We start from the raw sequence: 18,150 nt of genomic DNA, 5'->3' as shown, positions 1-18,150 counted from the left end.
GGACCAGGGAGCAATGATGCCACAGTGTCCATGGTCTGAGTTACTGGTCTAGACTGCAATACTTCAAGAATCTTTGACATGGTCATAGACAATCTGTCAGCAAAAGCTGCAAACTCCGTTCCTGTCACCTGGACAGCATTCCCAGGTGGTACACCCTGGGTCACGTCCAGCAGAGGCCCCGGCTGTGCAAGTTGCACAGGAGCCGAGCACTGGACACAATGGGGGTCAGTGGAACCTGCCGGTAGAGCAGCCCCACATGCGGTACAGGCAGTATATAATGTCTGTGCCTTGGCACCCTTGCGTTTTGCGGACGACATGCTGTTGCCTCCTTGTAATCTAGGAGGGGGTATAGCCGAGAATCACCAGCGACCGTACAGTACAAAGTATTTGCAAACACAAAATACTCAGTATACAAATGGCACAAGTGGGGGTGAGCCCTTGAGGCTGCTTACCGCCCGCTGAACAGCGGGTATGAGGCCGTAGAATCCAGTGTCTGGGTCTCCCCGTCTCCCCTCTGCAGCTCAGCGTGCAGGCAGGAATGGCTGCCGGCGTTCTGTGAAGAGGGGCGGACCGTGGGCGTGCCACAAACAAAGAGCGGGAAACTGCGTCCTACTGTGCCTGGTGTGAGGGCTGGAGTATGTAAAAACGACTCCAGCCCTCAGCGCTGATGCTCTGTACAGCGTCCCGCCCTCCTCCTGACTGGCAGGTGCGGAGGCGGGAACGAACGAACTAGGCCGCAAAAAAGCCGGGGACTGTAGTAATAAGCGCGGCCGTGATCTATGCACGGCCAGCGCGGAAGTCCCCGGCGCACCACAAGTCCCAGCCGCGTCGCAGTCCCAGCAGCCGGCGCGACCGTTCTCCCTGAGTCTACCCACTCAGCTAGGCTGAAGTGAGGAAATGGCACAAGCGCAGCAGCGCTGTTGTCCCCGGCGCACTAACACACCCAGCAATGCTGCGGTGTGCGCGCGTATGCACGGGGACACAGAGTACCTTGACGGAGCAGGGCCATGTCCCTGACGATACTCAGCTCCATATCCAGCGGCTTCTGCAGGGGCTGCGGATGGAGCACGGTCTCAGTGCCTGGAGACCGGTAAAATCCCACTTCGCCCAGAGCCCTAATGGGGATGGGGAAGGAATCAGCATGTGGGCTCCAGCCTCCGTACCCGCAATGGGTACCTCAACCTTAACAAACACCGCCGACAGAAAGTGGGGTGAGAAGGGAGCATGCTGGGGACCCTTGTATGGGTCCTCTTTTCTTCCATCCGACATAGTCAGCAGCTGCTGCTGACCAATCTGTGGAGCTGTGCTGTGCGTGTCTGACCTCCTTCGCACAAAGCAAAAACTGGGGGACCCGTGCTCCCACGGGGGGGTGTATAGCCAGAAGGGGAGGGGCCTCACACTTTTAAGTGTAGTACTTTGTGCGGCCTCCGGAGGCAGTAGCTATACACCCAATTGTCTGGGTCTCCCAATTAGGAGCGAAAAAGAAATTCTCTTTTTCTTCATCGTTCCTTATGGGAGACCCAGACCATGGGACGTCTCAAAGCAGTCCCTGAGTGGGAAATAAACAGAAAACTGAGAAGTAGGCAAAACCTAACTTCACAAATGGGCGACAGCTGCCTGAAGGATGCGTCTGCCCAAGCTCGCATCTTCTGAAGCATGAGCATGCACTTGGTAGTGCTTCGAAAAGGTGTGCAGACTAGACCAAGTGACAGCCTGACACACCTGCTGAGCCGTAGCCTGGTGCCTGAAAGCCCAAGAGGCACCGACAGCTCTGGTCGAGTGCGCCTTGATCCCCGGCGGGGGAGGCACCTGAGTACTCTGGTAGGCATCGGATATGGCCGACCTAATCCAACGAGCTAGGGTCGGTTTAGAAGCCGAGAGACCCTTGCGCTGACCTGTGGTCAGCACAAAAAGAGGTGCACCGCCTAAGAACAGCGGTGCGTGACACATAGATCCGGAGTGCTCGCACCAGATCTAAAGTATGCAACGCTTTCTCAAAGCGATGCACAGGGGCCGGACAAAAGGAAGGCAATGAAATGTCCTGGTTAAGGTGGAAAGGAGACACCACCTTAGGGAGAAAGTCCGGAGTCGGACGGAGAACCACCTTGTCTTGGTGAAAAAACAAAAAAGGTGACTCCGAAGAGAGCGCAGCCAAATCAGAGACTCTCCTGAGAGAAGTTATGGCCACCAGAAAAACGACTTTCTGTGAAAGTCGAAACAAAGAAACCTCCCTAAGAGGCTCAAAGGGGGGGTTTCTGTAAAGCCGTGAGGACCAGATTAAGGTCCCAGGGGTCCAAGGGCTGCCGGTAAGGTGGGATGATGTTAGATGCGCCCTGCATGAAGGTGCGCACCTGGGCCAGTCGGGCGATACGCCGCTGGAACAACACTGACAGAGCCGAGACCTGTCCCTTGAGGGAATTGAGGGATAGTCCTAGCTGCAGACCGGACTGTAGAAAGGACAGGATGGTCGGCAAGGAAAAAGGCCAAGGGACATGCCCGGAAGAACGACACCAGGACAGGAAAATTCTCCAAGTCCTGTGGTAAATCCTGGCCGAGGAAGACTTCCGAGCCTGAGTCATAGTGGAGATGACCTCGGGAGGAATGCCGGAAGCCGTCAGGATCCAGGACTCAAGAGCCACGCCGTCAATCAGAGCCGCAGAATTCTGGCGGAAAAACGGACCTTGTGAGAGAAGGTCTGGGCGGTCCGGGAGATGCCACGGCACCTCTACGGACAGACGGAGCAGGTCTGGGTACCAAGCTCGCCTGGGCCAGTCTGGAGCAATGAGTATGACCCGACGGCCCTCCATTCTGATCTTGCGCAGGACTCTGGGCAAGAGAGCTAGAGGGGAAAACACGTAAGACAGACGGAACTGGGACCAATCCTGAACCAGCGCGTCCGCTGCCAAGGCCTGAGGATCGTGGGAGCGAGAAACGTAAACCGGGACCTTGTTGTTGTGCCGGGATGCCATTAGATCCACTTCCGGAATGCCCCACTTGCGGCAGATCGACCGGAACACTGCCGGATGCAGAGCCCACTCGCCGCTGTCCACGGTTTGACGGCTGAGATAATCTGCCTCCCAGTTTTCTACGCCTGGGATGTGGACTGCGGATATGGTGGACTTGGAGTCCTTCCACTGAAGGATACGTTGAACCTCCAACATTGCCAGGCGGCTGCGAGTCCCGCCCTGGTGATTGATGTAGGCAACTGCTGTCGCGTTGTCTGATTGGACTCGAATGTGCTTGCCCGCCAACAGGTGGTGAAAGGCTACGAGAGCTAGGAGCACAGCTCTGATTTCCAGCACACTGATCGAGAGGGCTGATTCGGACGGAGTCCAAGTGCCCTGTGCTCGGTGGTGGAGAAATACTGCTCCCCAGCCGGATAGACTGGCATCAGAAAGGAGCGTCCCTGGGACAGAGAGAGGGGCCGAAGCCACCACTGAAGAGAGCTCCTGGTCTGTGGCGATAAAGCCACTAGCCTGTGCAAGGAAGAAGTCCGCTTGTCCCAACAGCAGAGAATGTCCAGCTGCAGAGGACGCAGATGGAACTGGGCAAAGGGAACCGCTTCCATTGACGCCACCATCTGACCCAGCACCTGCATGAGGTGCCTGACGGAATGACGGCGGGGCCTCAACAGAGAGCGCACCGCCAGATGAAGGGACTGTTGTTTGACTAAGGGCAGCTTGACAAGTGCCGGCAGAGTCTCGAATTGCATCCCTAGGTACGTAAGTTTCTGGGTCGGGGTCAGAGTGGACTTGGGCAGATTGACAAGCCACCCGAATTGAACAAGCGTGGCGAGAGTGAGCGAGACACTCCGCTGACAGTCTGCACTGGATGAAGCCTTGACAAGAAGGTCGTCCAGGTAAGGAATCACTGCCAACCCCTGGAGGTGCAGAACCACAACCACTGCTGTCATGACCTTGGTAAATAATCGAGGGGCCGTGGCTAACCCGAAGGGGAGAGCCATGAATTGGAAATGTTCCTCTCCAATTGCAAAACGTAGCCAACGCTGGTGTGAAACTGCAATTGGCACATGCAGATAGGCATCTCTGATGTCGATGGATGCCAGGAAATCTCCTTGGGTCATTGAGGCAATTACTGATCGCAGAGACTCCATGCGAAAATGCCGCACCTGAACATGCTTGTTGAGAAGCTTGAGATCCAGGATGGGCCGGAAGGAACCCTCCTTCTTGGGGACTAGGAATAGATTTGAGTAAAAACCTCTGAACCGTTCCCTGGCGGGAACCGGTACAATTACTCCGTTGGCCTGTAAGGATGCCACGGCCTGAGAGAAGGCGGCGGCCTTGGAGCAGGGGGGAGTGGACAGAAAGAATCTGTTTGGCGGGCTGGAAGAGAACTCTATCCTGTAGCCGTGGGAGATGATATCCCCCGCACCCACTGATCGGAGACGTATTGAAACCACACGTCGCCAAAGTGGGAGAGCCTGCCACCGACTAAGGACGTTGCTGGCTCGGCCAGATAGTCAAGAGGAGGCTGCCTTGGTGGCAGCAGCTCCTGCGGACCCTTGTGGACGCGGCTTCTTGCGCCAGGTGGGCTTCTGGCCCTTGGCTGAGTTAGTGGACGAGGCCGAGGGCTTAGAGGCCGCCCAGTTAGAGGAACGAAAGGAACGAAACCTTGACTGGTTGCTGCCCTGGACATGTTTCCTGGGTTTAGTCTGTGGCAAGGAAGTACTCTTCCCGCCTGTAGCCTCCTTAATAATTTCATCCAGTTGTTCACCGAACAGCCTGGACCCAGCAAAGGGGAGCCCAGCAAGGTACTTCTTTGAAGAAGCATCTGCCTTCCACTCTCGAAGCCACAAGATCCTGCGGATAGCGAGGGAATTAGCGGAGGCCACCGCCGTGCGGTGAGAAGCCTCCAGCATAGCAGACATGGCGTAGGCTGAAAAGGCTGAAGCCTGGGAAGTTAAGGCAACCAATTCAGGCATAGAGTCCCTGGTGAGGGAATGCATCTCCTCTAGGGAAGCAGAGATGGCTTTGAGAGCCCACACTGCTGCAAAGGATGGGGAGAACGTGGCCCCCGCCGCCTCATAGCCAGACTTGGCCAGGAGGTCAACCTGGCGGTCAGTGGGATCCTTAAGTGAGGTGCCATCAGCCACAGATACGACTGTTCGGGCTGAGAGTCTAGACACCGGAGGGTCTACCTTTGGTGAGTGAGCCCACTCCTTGACCACCTCTGGTGGAAAAGGAAAACGGTCATCAGAACCACGCTTTGGGAAGCGTTTGTCAGGACAGGCTCTGGCCTTGGACACAGTGGCTTGAAAACTGGAGTGGTTAAAGAACACACTCCTTGTTCTCTTAGGCAAGGTAAACTGGTGCTTTTCTGCCAGAGAGGGTTGCTCCTCTGATACTGGCGGATTGAGGTCCAGTACAGAATTAATGGACGCAATCAAATCACTAACATCCGCATCACCCTCGGACGGATCAATGGGGCACATGGAGGTAGTGTCCGAGCCCCCAGTAAAGACATCCTCCTCGTCCTGCGAGTCGGCTCGTGAATCGGAGCCGCGGGACGAGGAAGGAGAGGGGTCCCTGCGTCTCCTTTTAGGAGGACGGGGTCTGGGAACAGAAGAAGAGGCGCCCTGAGAAGGGGGCTGATGCATGGTCAGCAGAGTCCGGGACAGCTGTCCCATGGAGTCGGCAAAGGACTGGGAGATAGCGTTAGAAAACGATGCTACCCAAGCCGGGGGTTCAGCCACCGGGGCCGGAGCAGCCGGAGGGACCACTGGGGAGACTCCAGGCTGAGGCACCACCATGTTAGAGCAGGCATCACAATGTGGATATGTGCTCGGTTCAGGCAGTATGAGCTTACATGCAGTGCATATTGAGTACAGCCTTGCAGCCTTGCTCCTAGTGAGAGACATGCTGCTGAGGTGGAGGCTCTGCAGTAAAGAACACACTCCTTCAGAATGACCCCCAGAGAGTGTATAAGAGTCCACAACCAGAGGTTGTGGCTTACCAGCCCGTTTTGTGTGCCCTCCGGATCCCACAGCTCGGACCCCCAGACAGGTTGCAGAGATGCAGCAGCCAGCGCCGATCAGTGTGTGAACGCTGATAAAATGGCGCCGGAGTGAGGAGGGGCGGGCGGGGCTTAGTCCAAGAGCGGGAACCGGAGGGCCAAGGAGATATACAGGGGAGGGAAACATCTCCTCAGAGAGGAGTGTCCTCCCCTGTGCTGAACGGCCGGTGGGCGGCGCCGCACTGTCCCCCTGCATGACTGACATGCAGGGGCAGAGAAAACGAAAGTAGGCCGCAGCCGAAGCCGGGGCCTACATTTTTCAATGCGGCCGGCGAGCAGGCACCCTCGGCGCGGTTCTCAGGTGAAAACCAGAGAACCGGCCGGAAAAGTCACCAAAGTAACCTGACACACTCTCCCCGACAATAAAGATGTAAAGGACCCCCTGCAATAACGTCTCAAATACTTAGCTTGTGAGACGCAGGGCCAGGTCCCTGAGGGATGAGTGCTCCGTCCGGCAGGGTCCTGAAAGGGCTGTGGATGAAGACCGGTCTCCTGCAAAGCAGTGAGAACCGTGATGGCTCCCACTTCAAGCCAGAGCCCGAGGGATGGTGAAGGAGCGCGGCATGTAAGGCTCCAGCCTTGTAAAATCAACCTTAACAGCACCGCCGACACAGTGGGGTGAGAAGGGACATGCCGGGGGTCCAGCTTGGACCCGCTTTTCTTCCAACTCTTTAAAATCAAAAATCAGATGAGAATGCATGTGTGGATGTGTGCCTCCTGAACACAAAGCATTGAACTGGCTAGATGTAGTTATCCAGGGGGTGTATATGCTCGGAGGGAGGAGCTACACTTTTTAGTGTAGTACTTTGTGTGTCCTCCGGAGGCAGAAGCTATACACCCATGGTCTGGGTCTCCCATAAGGAACGATGAAGAAAATGAGAGTATGGGAAACAAAAAAGACAACCCTGCTCGTGAGAGCTTACAATCTACAATGAGATTGGGTACAAGGGCTTACTTACGACAATCCAGCCCTCTCAAGGAAATGGGGGATAGATTATGGCTGCCTGGACCAGTTGGCCAGAACCTTGAGATGCATTTGGGTGCGGTGGAGTTTGACGTGGCGTTGTGTTCTGAGAAGGCGTGGAGTTGTGATTCGTCCTAGATTCTTGGGGTAGAGCGTTCCAGAGGATTGGTGCAGCTCGGGATAAGTCTTGGATCCGGGTGAGACTAATACTCAATATCTCTATGACTTGTCATATGGCCTTGAGCAGCAATTACAGCTGACAACAACTTCTCCTGCTGTTCACAAGTGGAGTGATTGTCTGCTGAAACGTGGCATCCCACTGTTCTTGAAGGGCGTCCCTCAGGTCATTGAGTATCTGGGGTACAGAGTTACGACCTCTACACAGTGACTCATCTGATCCCATAGGATTCAGGTGTAGAGAGAGTGCAGGTTGCTTCATTTGAGGTCCGGCAGTCTCCAGCAGCCGTTCCCTAATGATGCGACCTCGATGAGCTGGAGCATTGTCATCCATGAAGATAAAATTAGGCCTGTGTTGTTCATGCAGAGGCACAATGACTGGATTAATGATTTTATTCTAGTAGTAGGGGCTGTCACTGTACCATAAACAAAGTGTAGGGCAGTTCTGTATTGTCCAGACACATCCCACAACACTAACACAACCACCACCTAAGGCTCGTCTGGTCACAACAGGGGCTGATGCACAGCGCTCTCCTTGGAGTCTCCAACATCATTGGTGGCCATAATTTCTGCTCCGCATGAATGGACTTTCATCAGTGAACAGCACTGAGGCCCACTGGTCCCTCATCCAACAGGAAGATGATGCCTGGTATGTGGTCAGGTACCCTTGTAGGTTGTCTAGCACGCAGACCACACGGATATAAACGGTTTTGATTGGTCTAACGTGACAATTGGGTGTCGCTCACCTTCCTTAAAAGGGAACTTGTCACCAAGATTTTACCTTATAAACTGCAGCCAGCAACAGGGAGCCCTTATATACAGTATTCTAGAATACTGTATATATAAGTGTCCAGGCCACGTTATATAACTTAAAGGGCTTTATTATACTCCCTTACGGGGCAGTCAGGTCAAATGGGCATCCCTGCTCTCGGGTTCATCACCTCCTATCATTTGTCTATCGCCATCCTCCTCCTCAGCTCCGTGTGGATGACGCGTCCTACATCATCCACACAGAGGCCTCAATGGCATTCCTGCGCAAGCGCACTTTCCTCTGCCCTACAGAGGGCAAAGCAAAGTACTGTAGTGCGCATGTGCAGGAAGTCATTGACCTTTCCTCGCCCCTGCAGATTACAGTACTTTGCTCTGCCCTCCGTATGGAAAATCAAAGTGCACTTGCGCAGGAGTGCCATCGAGGCCTATGTGTGGATGACGTAGGACGTGTCATCCACAAAGAGCTTGGAAGGAGGATAGCAATGGACAGAATAGAGGCGACGCCGGAAAGAACGGTGATGCCCATCGGACCCAACTGCCCCCCAGGTGAGTATAATAAAGGTGTTTTTTAGGTTATACAGAGCAAACAGGGCTCTTATATACACTATTCTGGAATGCTGCATATAAGAGCTGACTGGTGGTGGCCGCAGCTTATAAAAAAAATATCCTGGAGACCAGTTTCCTGGAGTTGTGTGGCATTCGTCATCTAGCTCTGAAGGGCATTGTTCACTATGAAGCAGTCATCAGTGTGGGATGTGGCCAAAGGACGTCCACTTCTCTGCCTTTCTGTGACTCTTGCAGTCTCTCTGTATCACTGTACAACCTGCTGATGACACTGACACGCTAAACTCTTTCGCCACTTCCATCAGAGAGCATCTTGCTTGAAGCCTCACAATGGCGAGGTACTGCTGATCAATTGTGAGGTGTCCTCTTGGTGTCATGATGTCAAAATGTGTACAGTATGATAAGGAAGACTGTAATACCAATTCTAATTGAGCCTCAAAATGTATTGGGCGATTCATGGATCAAACACCTGTTGTGAATTTTGCTATTAAAGTTCCTTGTTAGGCTACTTTCACACTTGCGTTGAACGGCAGCCATCACAATGCATTGTGTAACGCATGTGACGGATGCCTTGCAAAAAGTGTGATAATAAAGGCAACGGATTCCAGTGAAATAACGCGTTGCGTTAAGTTTTCTTTAGCCGAGAGAGAGCCCTCATCTTCACCGCCCACCTCCCGACACTACCGCCCACCTCATCCCCGCACACACTGGCACTACCACCCTCATCTTCATCGCACACTTAGGCACTACCGCACTAATCATCACCGCACACACACACACACACACACACACACACACACACACACACACACACACACACACACACAGACACTACCTCAGTGACGTCCCCGCGATTCACTTCAGTTGCTGCGTGGAGCTCACAGGAGCGGCGGTGTTCTACTACCGCTCCTGTCAGCTTCATGTAGCAGAGCTGAAAGCGTCGCAGGACCTAGTGTGGATTACGCCGGACCTGGAGGGGTATTTGGGGATTTTAATAAAGTGGTGAAAGATAGTAATTTTGTGTCTTTTATTCCAAATAAAGGATTTTTTCAGGTGTATGTGTTTATTTACTTTAACTTACAGGTTAAATCATGGAATGTGTCTTAGACGCCTGCTATGATTAACCTAGGACTTAGTGGCAGCTATGGGCTGCTGCCATTAACTCCTTATTACCTCGATTGCCACCGCACCAGGGCAATTCGGGATGAGCCGGGTAGAGTCCAGGGACTGTCGCATCTAATGGATGTGGCAATTCCGGGCAGCTGCTGGCTGATATTTTTAGGCTGGGGGGCTCCCCATAACGTGGGGCTCCCCATACTGAGAATACCAGCCTTCAGCCGTGTGGCATTACCTTGGCTGGTATCAAAATTGGGGGGGACCGCACGCCGTTTTAAGTATTTATTGTACTGCATGATATAGACCCGCCCACCGGCAGCTGTGATTGGTTGCAGTGAGACAGCTGTCACTCAGTGTGGGGGCGGAGCTTTGTGACAGCCGTGCAGGGCTGCGCCCGTGATCGGTGAGTGTAAGGGGGGGGGGGGGGGGAAGAGACCAGGAGTGATTTTAAACGATTTAGATCGTTCTTCTGGACATGCTGAGCATGCACAGTAGAACGTGACAAATTCCGTCAGCGGATTCCGCCGCTTAGCGCATAGCGGCGGAAACCGCCAAAGACAATCATTAGAAACCGTGGCGGATTCCAACGGAATCAGTCAAGGTGCGCTGTTTTAACGACACAAAAAACTCTACATGCAGCGTTCCTTCCGCCCAACGCAGCGTCAAAATAACAACGCTGCGTCGTTCAGCGGATGCAACGCAAGACCATCCGATGCCATCTGTAGCTAATAGAAGTCTATGAGGAATAAAACGGTTTCCTGCAACGGTTACCGTAATTCCTCAAGGCTGCGGATAGCAACGGAAGCCGTCCAACGCAAGTGTGAAAGTAGCCTTAGAGAATAGCAACTTGTACAAAAAATACTGAACCAGTTGGACATATTCATCCAAACGATTAGAGAAGGTAACATCAATTTCATCTGAAAAGGTTAGAGGGCATTTTGGGATCATCCTGAAATTTCAACCGAAAGACAAAATATCCCTCTTTTTGTGAGCAATGTATTTATTTTGCTTTAAAAAGACCTTTGGAGGAGGAATTCTTCCATATCCATTCTTTTTATTTTTTTGGTTGATTTCCCAGCTGTAGCTGGTTAATTAGCAACAGCTACAGGGCTGCATAGTAGAGCAACTACTGCTCCCTCCCTACATCACATGTTCACTGGTTCAGTGCTTTATATAGAGATGGAAAAGGTAAAAATGGTAATAAAGCATAGTTATCCCATCTCTGGGAAGTCAGGTTGCGTCCGACAGCCGGATCACCCCCAGCCCAGCTACATGATCTAGTGTTCGCTGCTTACACTCGGTACTGATGTTTCAGAGCGTTAGTGTAGGGATACGTGTGGACTGTGCGGCCCTGCCCTGAGGTTTATAGTCTGATCAGTCCAAAAGTAGTGTGCCATAACTCCAGAGGCTCACATAACACAGAATAAGCTAGTCCTCATGACTTACCTGACTTTGTCCCTGAATTTTACAATTGGCACTTTTGCTCGAATTAGTTGAGGTCGTTCAATATATCCTTTGAAAGAAAAAAAAAAAATGTCTATGAGTGTTTATGGCAGGATGTAAAATTAATATTGGTAACACTGACTAGCTGAGCACGCATGTTTATTGAGATGGTTGGGGATGGCTAAGACATAGCCAGCGATACAAAGCCCATCAGCTTATAACACAGGACATAGCCTAGTGATCAGTCATTACTTCAATAAAACTGATTTACAACACATGAATCACGTATATAACTTATTGGGAACATTTACATGGAAATCACTTACCAAGTCTAGTGTAGAAGTGTTTTTGGAGTAAGCTGAGGATATGCCTGGCTTCTGTTTTCTGATTGATCTGCATTAGGATGGGGAGGGCAGAGAGAAAAACACACAGGGTAAACGCCATGAAGAATACATCAAGAATAAATGAAAAAATACATCTGATCGCTAGTCAAGAATGAAGGCCTATGACACTAAGGGTATGTGCCCACGATCAGGACTCAGTGCATCCTGGACACAGCCGGTCCTGACCGGGGGTGGGGGGGGGGGGGGGGGCTCGTCTCCTCCGCAGGAGAACACAGGAGACCACAGCTGCTCGCACCCACGATCAGGGATCAGTGCGCTGCGGTATCTTGCTTGTGTTCTCCCTTTGGAGGACGCATGCAAATCTGCAGCAAACAATTGACATGCTGTGGTCTGGAAAGCCGCACCGCAGGTCACCGTTTGCTGCAGAAAAAACAAGCACAGTGGGCACGGGATTTCCAGAAATCCATACACTATGCTTTTACTGTACAACGCAGCGTTTCGGATGCAGCTGAAGTATGCAGAGTCCAAAGCGCTGTAAACACTGATCGTGGGCACGCACCCCAACAAGATGTCAGAAGCACTAAAAGGAGTTGGTCAAATTTTGTCCAAATTTCTACAATGGCTGTAAAGTGTTCTACACCACCCCAAGCAAAGGTGAAATAAACGGATTTTTCTGTACTCACCGCAAAATCGTTTTCTCTTAGCCATCATTGGGGGACACAGGACCATGGGTGTTATACTGCCTATTCATAGGAGGACACTAAGTAGATGCAAAAGCATAGCTCCTTCACTGCAGTATACACCCCCTGGCCGGGCCAGGCAAGCTCAGTTTTAGTACACAAGCAGTAGGAGAAAAAAAAAAGGGAATTTTGTTTACTTACCGTAAATTCCTTTTCTTCTAGCTCCTATTGGGAGACCCAGACAATTGGGTGTATAGCTTCTGCCTCCGGAGGCCACACAAAGTATTACACTTTAAAAAGTGTAACCCCTCCCCTCTGCCAACATCAACAACATGTGTACACAAAAGAACAACCAGCCCGAAGGGCACAGGGGCGGGTGCTGGGTCTCCCAATAGGAGCTAGAAGAAAAGGAATTTACGGTAAGTAAACAAAATTCCCTTTTTCTTTGTCGCTCCATTGGGAGACCCAGACAATTGGGACGTCCAAGAGCAGTCCCTGGGTGGGTAAAAGAATACCTCAATAAAAGGAGCCGAAAACGGCCCCCTCTTACAGGTGGGCAACCGCCGACTGGAGGACTCGCCTACCTAGACTGGCGTCTGCCGAAGCATAGGTATGCACTTGATAGTGCTTCGTGAAAGTGTGCAGACTAGACCACGTAGCTGCCTGACACCTGCTGAGCCGTCGCCCGATGCCGCAATGCCCAGGACGCACCTACGGCTCTGGTAGAATGGGCTTTAAACCCTGAAGGAAGTGGAAGCCCAGAAGAACGGTAGGCCTCGAGAATCGGTTCCTTGATCCACCAAGCCAAGGTTGACTTGGAGGCCTGAGAGCCCTTACGCTGGCCAGCGACAAGGACAAAGAGCGCGTCTGAACGGCGCAGGGGCGCCGTGCGAGACACGTAGAACCGGAGTGCTCTCACTCGATCCAAAGAGTGCAAATCCTTTTCACACTGGTGAATTGGATTAGGGCAAAAGAAAGGCAAGGAGATATCCTGATTTAGATGAAAGGGGGATACCACCTTAGGAAGAAATTCCGGGACAGGACGCAGAACCACCTTATCCTGGTGAAAAACCAGGAAGGGAGCTTTGCATGACAGCGCTGCAAGCTCAGACACTCTCCGAAGTGATGTGACCGCCACCAGGAAGGCCACCTTCTGAGAAAGACGGGAAAGAGAAACATCCCGCAGCGGCTCAAAAGGCGGCTTTTGAAGAGCCGTCAGAACCCTGTTAAGATCCCAAGGATCCAACGGACGTTTGTAAGGTGGGACCATGTGGCAAACCCCCTGCAGGAACGTGCGGACCTGCGGAAGCCTGGCTAGACGCTTTTGAAAAAACACGGAGAGCGCCGACACTTGGCCCTTGAGAGAGCCGAGGGACAAACCCTTGTCCATTCCAGATTGTAGGAATGAAAGAAATGTGGGTAAAGCAAACGGCCATGGAGACAAACCGTTATCAGAGCAGCAGGATAAGAAAAGTTGCTAAGACCTGTAATACATCTTGGCGGATGTTGGCTTCCTGGCTTGTCTCATGGTGGCAATGACATCCTGAGATAACCCTGAAGACGCTAGGAGCCAGGACTCAATGGCCACACAGTCAGGTTGAGGGCCACAGAATTCAGATGGAAAAACGGCCCTTGTGACAGCAAGTCTGGACGGTCTGGAAGCGCCCATGGTTGACCCACCGTGAGATGCCACAGATCCGGATACCACGACCGCCTCGGCCAGTCTGGAGCAACGAGAATGGCGCGACGGCAGTCGGACCGGATCTTGCGTAGTACTCTGGGCAGCATTGCCAGAGGGGGAAACAAATATGGCAGTCGAAACTGCGACCAATCCTGGACCAGAGCGTCCGCTGCCAGAGCTCTGTGATCCTGAGACCGTGCCATGAAGGCCGGGACCTTGTTGTTGTGTCTCGATGCCATGAGATCGACGTCCGGCGTTCCCCAGCGGCGACAGATCTCTTGAAACACGTCTGGGTGAAGAGACCATTCACCCGCGTCCATGCCCTGACGACTGAGAAAATCTGCTTCCCAGTTTTCCACGCCCGGGATGTGAACTGCTGAGATGATGGAGCCTGTGACTTCCACCCACTGCAGAATCCGCTCGACTTCCTGGAAGGCTTGACGACTGCGAGTGCCGCCTTGGTGGTTGATGTAGGCGACGGCAGTGGCGTTATCCGACTGGATTCGGATCTGCCTGCCCTCCAGCCACCGATGGAAAGCCAATAGGGCTAGATATACTGCCCTTATCTCCAGAATATTGATCTGAAGGGACGATTCTATTGGAGTCCAGGTTCCTTGAGCCCTGTGGTGGAGAAAAACCGCTCCCCAACCTGACAGGCTCGCCCAGGAAGTGCATGAGGCGCCTTAAGGGGTGTGACTGACTCCGAAGAAGTGACTGCACCCCCGCCTGCAGAGAAAGCTGTTTGTCCCGCGGTAGCTTGACTAACGCTGGAAGGGTATGAAACTCCATCCCGAGGTAAGTCAGTGATTGGGTCGGCGTCAACTTGGATTTCGGGAAATTGATGATCCACCCGAACTGCTGGAAAGTCGCCAGAGTGACGGTAAGACTTCGTTGACACGCCACTGGGAAGCTCCGGGCCCTGACTAGGAGATCGTCCAAGTATGGGATTACCGAGTGGCCCTGAGAGTGCAGGACCGCCACGACGGATGCCATGACTTTGGTGAAGACCCGTGGGGCTGTCGCCAGGCCGAAGGGCAATGCGACGAACTGGAGGTGTTCGTCCCCGATGGCGAAACGCAGGAAACGTTGGTGTTCGGGTGCGATCGGCACATGGAGATAAGCATCCTTGATGTCGATCGATGCTAGGAAGTCTCCTTGTGACATCGAGGCGATGACCGAGCGGAGAGATTCCATCCGAAACCGTCTGGTTCTCACATGTCTGTTGAGCAGCTTGAGGTCCAGAACGGGACGGAAAGACCCGTCCTTTTTTGGCACCACGAACAAGTTGGAGTAAAATACGCGACCACGTTCCTGAAGGGGAACGGGAATCACAACTCCTTCCATCCTTAGAGCGTCCACCACCTGAAACAGTGCGTCTGCCTGTGCGGGGGGTGGGGAGGTTCTGAAAAAAACGAGCCGTAGGTCGAGAGCTGAACTCTATCCTGTAACCATGAGACAGAATGTCTCTCACCCATCGGTCTTGAACGTGTGGCCACCAGGCGTCGCCAAAGCGGGAGAGCCTGCCACCGACCGAGGATGTGGCAAGATGAGGCCGAAAGTCATGAGGAGGCCGTCTTGGAGGCAGTGCCTCCTGCGGCCTTTCGGGGACGTGACTTGGACCGCCACCCATAGGAGTTCCTCTGGCCTTTCTCCGGCCGGTTGGACGAAGAGGATTGGGGCTTGGCGGAGGGACGAAAGGACCGAAACCTCGATTGGATTTTTCTCTGCTGAGGTCTCTTAGTTTTGGACTGGGGTAAGGAGGAGTCCTTTCACGAGGATTCCTTAATAATCTCATCCAACCGTTCGCCAAACAAACGTTCGCCAGAAAAAGGCAAACCAGTTAAGAACCTTTTGGAAGCAGAGTCTGCTTTCCATTCGCGCAGCCACATGGCCCTGCGGACTGCCACGGAGTTAGCGGATGCTACAGCCGTACGGCTAGCAGAGTCCAGGACGGCGTTCATGGCGTAGGACGAAAATGCTGATGCCTGAGAGGTGAAGGAAGACACATGCGGAGCAGAATTCCGCGTGACAGCATTAATCTCAGTCAGACATGCCGAGATTGCTTGGAGAGCCCACACAGCCGCAAAGGCCGGGGCGAAAGACGCGCCCGTGGCCTCATAAATAGACTTCACCAAGAGCTCTGTCTGTCTGTCAGTGGCATCCTTCAGGGATGAGCCATCGGCAACAGACACAACGGACCTAGCAGCCAATTTAGAGACTGGCGGATCCACCTTGGGAGAGTGTGCCCAGCCCTTAACGACCTCAGGTGAAAAGGGATAACGCGTGTCAGAGTGCCTTTTAGCAAAACGCTTGTCCGGGACGGCTGTGGGCTTCTGGACAGCGTCCCTGAAGTTAGAGTGATCAAAGAACGTATTGCGCGTACGTTTGGGGAATCGAAATTGGTGTTTCTCCTGCTGAGAAGCCGACTCCTCTACCGGTGGAGGCGGGGGAGAGAGATCCAACACCTGGTTGATGGACGAAATAAGATCATTTACTAAGGCGTCCCCCTCAGGGGTATCAAGGTTGAGGGCGAAGTCAGGGTCAGAGCCCTGAGCTCCCACGTCCGCCTCGTCATCCTGAGAGTCCTCCAGCTGAGATCCAGAGCAGCGTGAGGAGGCCGGGGAAGAGTCCCAGCGAGGCCGCTTAGCCGGTCTGGTACTGCGATCCGGGCAGGAGTCCTCCGCCTGGGACCTAGGGGCTATCCTGGGAGCGCGCTGCGGCGCGGACCGAGAAGGCCCTGGAGGAGACAAACTAACAGGGGCCGGGGCCTGTGAAGAGCCCGGTCTGGACTGCAAAGCCTCAAGGAGCTTAGATGACCATTTGTCCATAGACTGTGCAATGGATTGAGAAAGGGACAGAGAGTTTCTCAGCGAAAGAGGCCAATGACGGTGACTCTGTCCCTGCAGCCTGCTCAGGAGGAGCAGGAGGATCTACATGAGCCGAGGGGCCCACAAGTGCCCCGGGCTCCGGCTGAGCAAGCGTGGCAGGAGTCGAGCACTGATCACAGTGAGGGTAGGTGGATCCCGCAGGCAACATAGCCCCACAAGAGGTACAGGCTGCGAAAAAAACCTGTGTCTTAAGGGCTTTGCTCCTTGTGGACGACATGCTGCAAGCAATAAGTGTCCCTTAGGAGAGCGACCACTGAGGGTATATTGGAAAGGGTTAAACAGCCGTTCCGAATATATATAATATATGTAGATATATATATATATATATATATATATATATATATATATATGTAGATATATATATCACGGCACCCTAGGGGAACCAGCACCGGGTGACCGGTGTGGCTTACCAACCGCTGGTGTCCTCCAGATTCCCTGTCGTGGGTCCCCCAGAGCTGTAGAGATGTGCAGCTGCAGCATACACCGGCAGAATGCCAAACATGGCTGCCGGAGCTCAAGGGGGGAGTGGAGCCATGGGCGGCGCCGGCAAAAGGCGGGAATCTGGAGGCCCCATAGTGGTCCATGAGAGGGGAGGGGAGGCATGCAAAGATGCTCCAGCCCTCTGTCGGTAATACCGCCCTTCCCCCTGACAAGCAGGCCCGGGGGCGGGATTTTTCGCGACTAGGCCGCAATGAAGCCGGGGACTAAATTTAAGGCCGTGCCCGACAAGCAGGCACGTCCGGCGCGGAAGTCCGATGAAAAAACAACGGACGGCGCTACTGGGGAGAAAGGCGACCTCTCTCCCCGTACCGTCCCCCCATGGGGACACAGAGTACCTTGAAGGTGCAGGGCCCAGTCCCTGGGGATGAAAACGCTCCGGTCCAGCAGGTTCCACCAGGGGCTGCGGATGGAGCACGGTCTCAGCAGGTGAATGACCGATGAAGCTCCCACTTCTCCCAGAGCCGCATAAGGGATGGTGAAGGAGACGGCATGTGGCTCCAGCCTTTGTACCCGCAATGGGTACCTTAACCTTAACAACACCGCCGACATAGTGGGGTGAGAAGGGAGCATGCCGGGGACCCCATAGGGGACCTCTTTTCTTCTGTCATACTATGTATGATAAATCTTTTTTTTTTTCTTTTTTCTATGAGTGGATGTGTGCCTCCTTCCACACAAAGCATAAAACTGAGGAGCCCGTGATCCACGGGAGGGTGTATAGGCAGAGGGGAGGGGTTACACTTTTTTAAAAGTGTAATACTTTGTGTGGCCTCCGGAGGCAGAAGCTATACACCCAATTGTCTGGGTCTCCCAATGGAGCGACAAAGAAAAAAAAACAGTAAAAACGTACCTCAACAGAGGAACATGGGGGGGAAAAAAAGTCCTAACCAAATAAGGTACTGAGAGTACCAAGGCCCAACAGGGCAACAGGGTGGGTTCTGTGTCCCCCAATGATGGCTAATTGAAAACAATTTTCCGGTGAGTACACAAA

At 53.1% G+C, this 18,150-nt stretch overlaps 1 protein-coding gene across 1 annotated transcript in view; it reads right to left on the bottom strand.

The window, feature by feature from the left end:
* The window catches only part of TENT2 (terminal nucleotidyltransferase 2), a 125,585-nt gene that overhangs the window by 69,887 nt on the left and 37,548 nt on the right, over positions 1-18,150 (bottom strand). Inside the window, exons 6-7 of the mRNA XM_075325773.1 lie at positions 11,395-11,461; positions 11,072-11,138 (exon numbers count right to left, since the gene is read on the bottom strand). Coding sequence (XP_075181888.1) covers positions 11,072-11,138; positions 11,395-11,461 — 134 coding nt within the window. The remainder of the gene's footprint in view (positions 1-11,071; positions 11,139-11,394; positions 11,462-18,150) is intronic.

This window comes from Anomaloglossus baeobatrachus, chromosome 1, assembly GCF_048569485.1.
Source record: "Anomaloglossus baeobatrachus isolate aAnoBae1 chromosome 1, aAnoBae1.hap1, whole genome shotgun sequence".
NCBI lineage: Eukaryota > Metazoa > Chordata > Amphibia > Anura > Aromobatidae > Anomaloglossus > Anomaloglossus baeobatrachus.
Note: the sequence above shows the minus strand (reverse complement) of the source record. Positions and strands in the feature narration are given on the sequence as shown.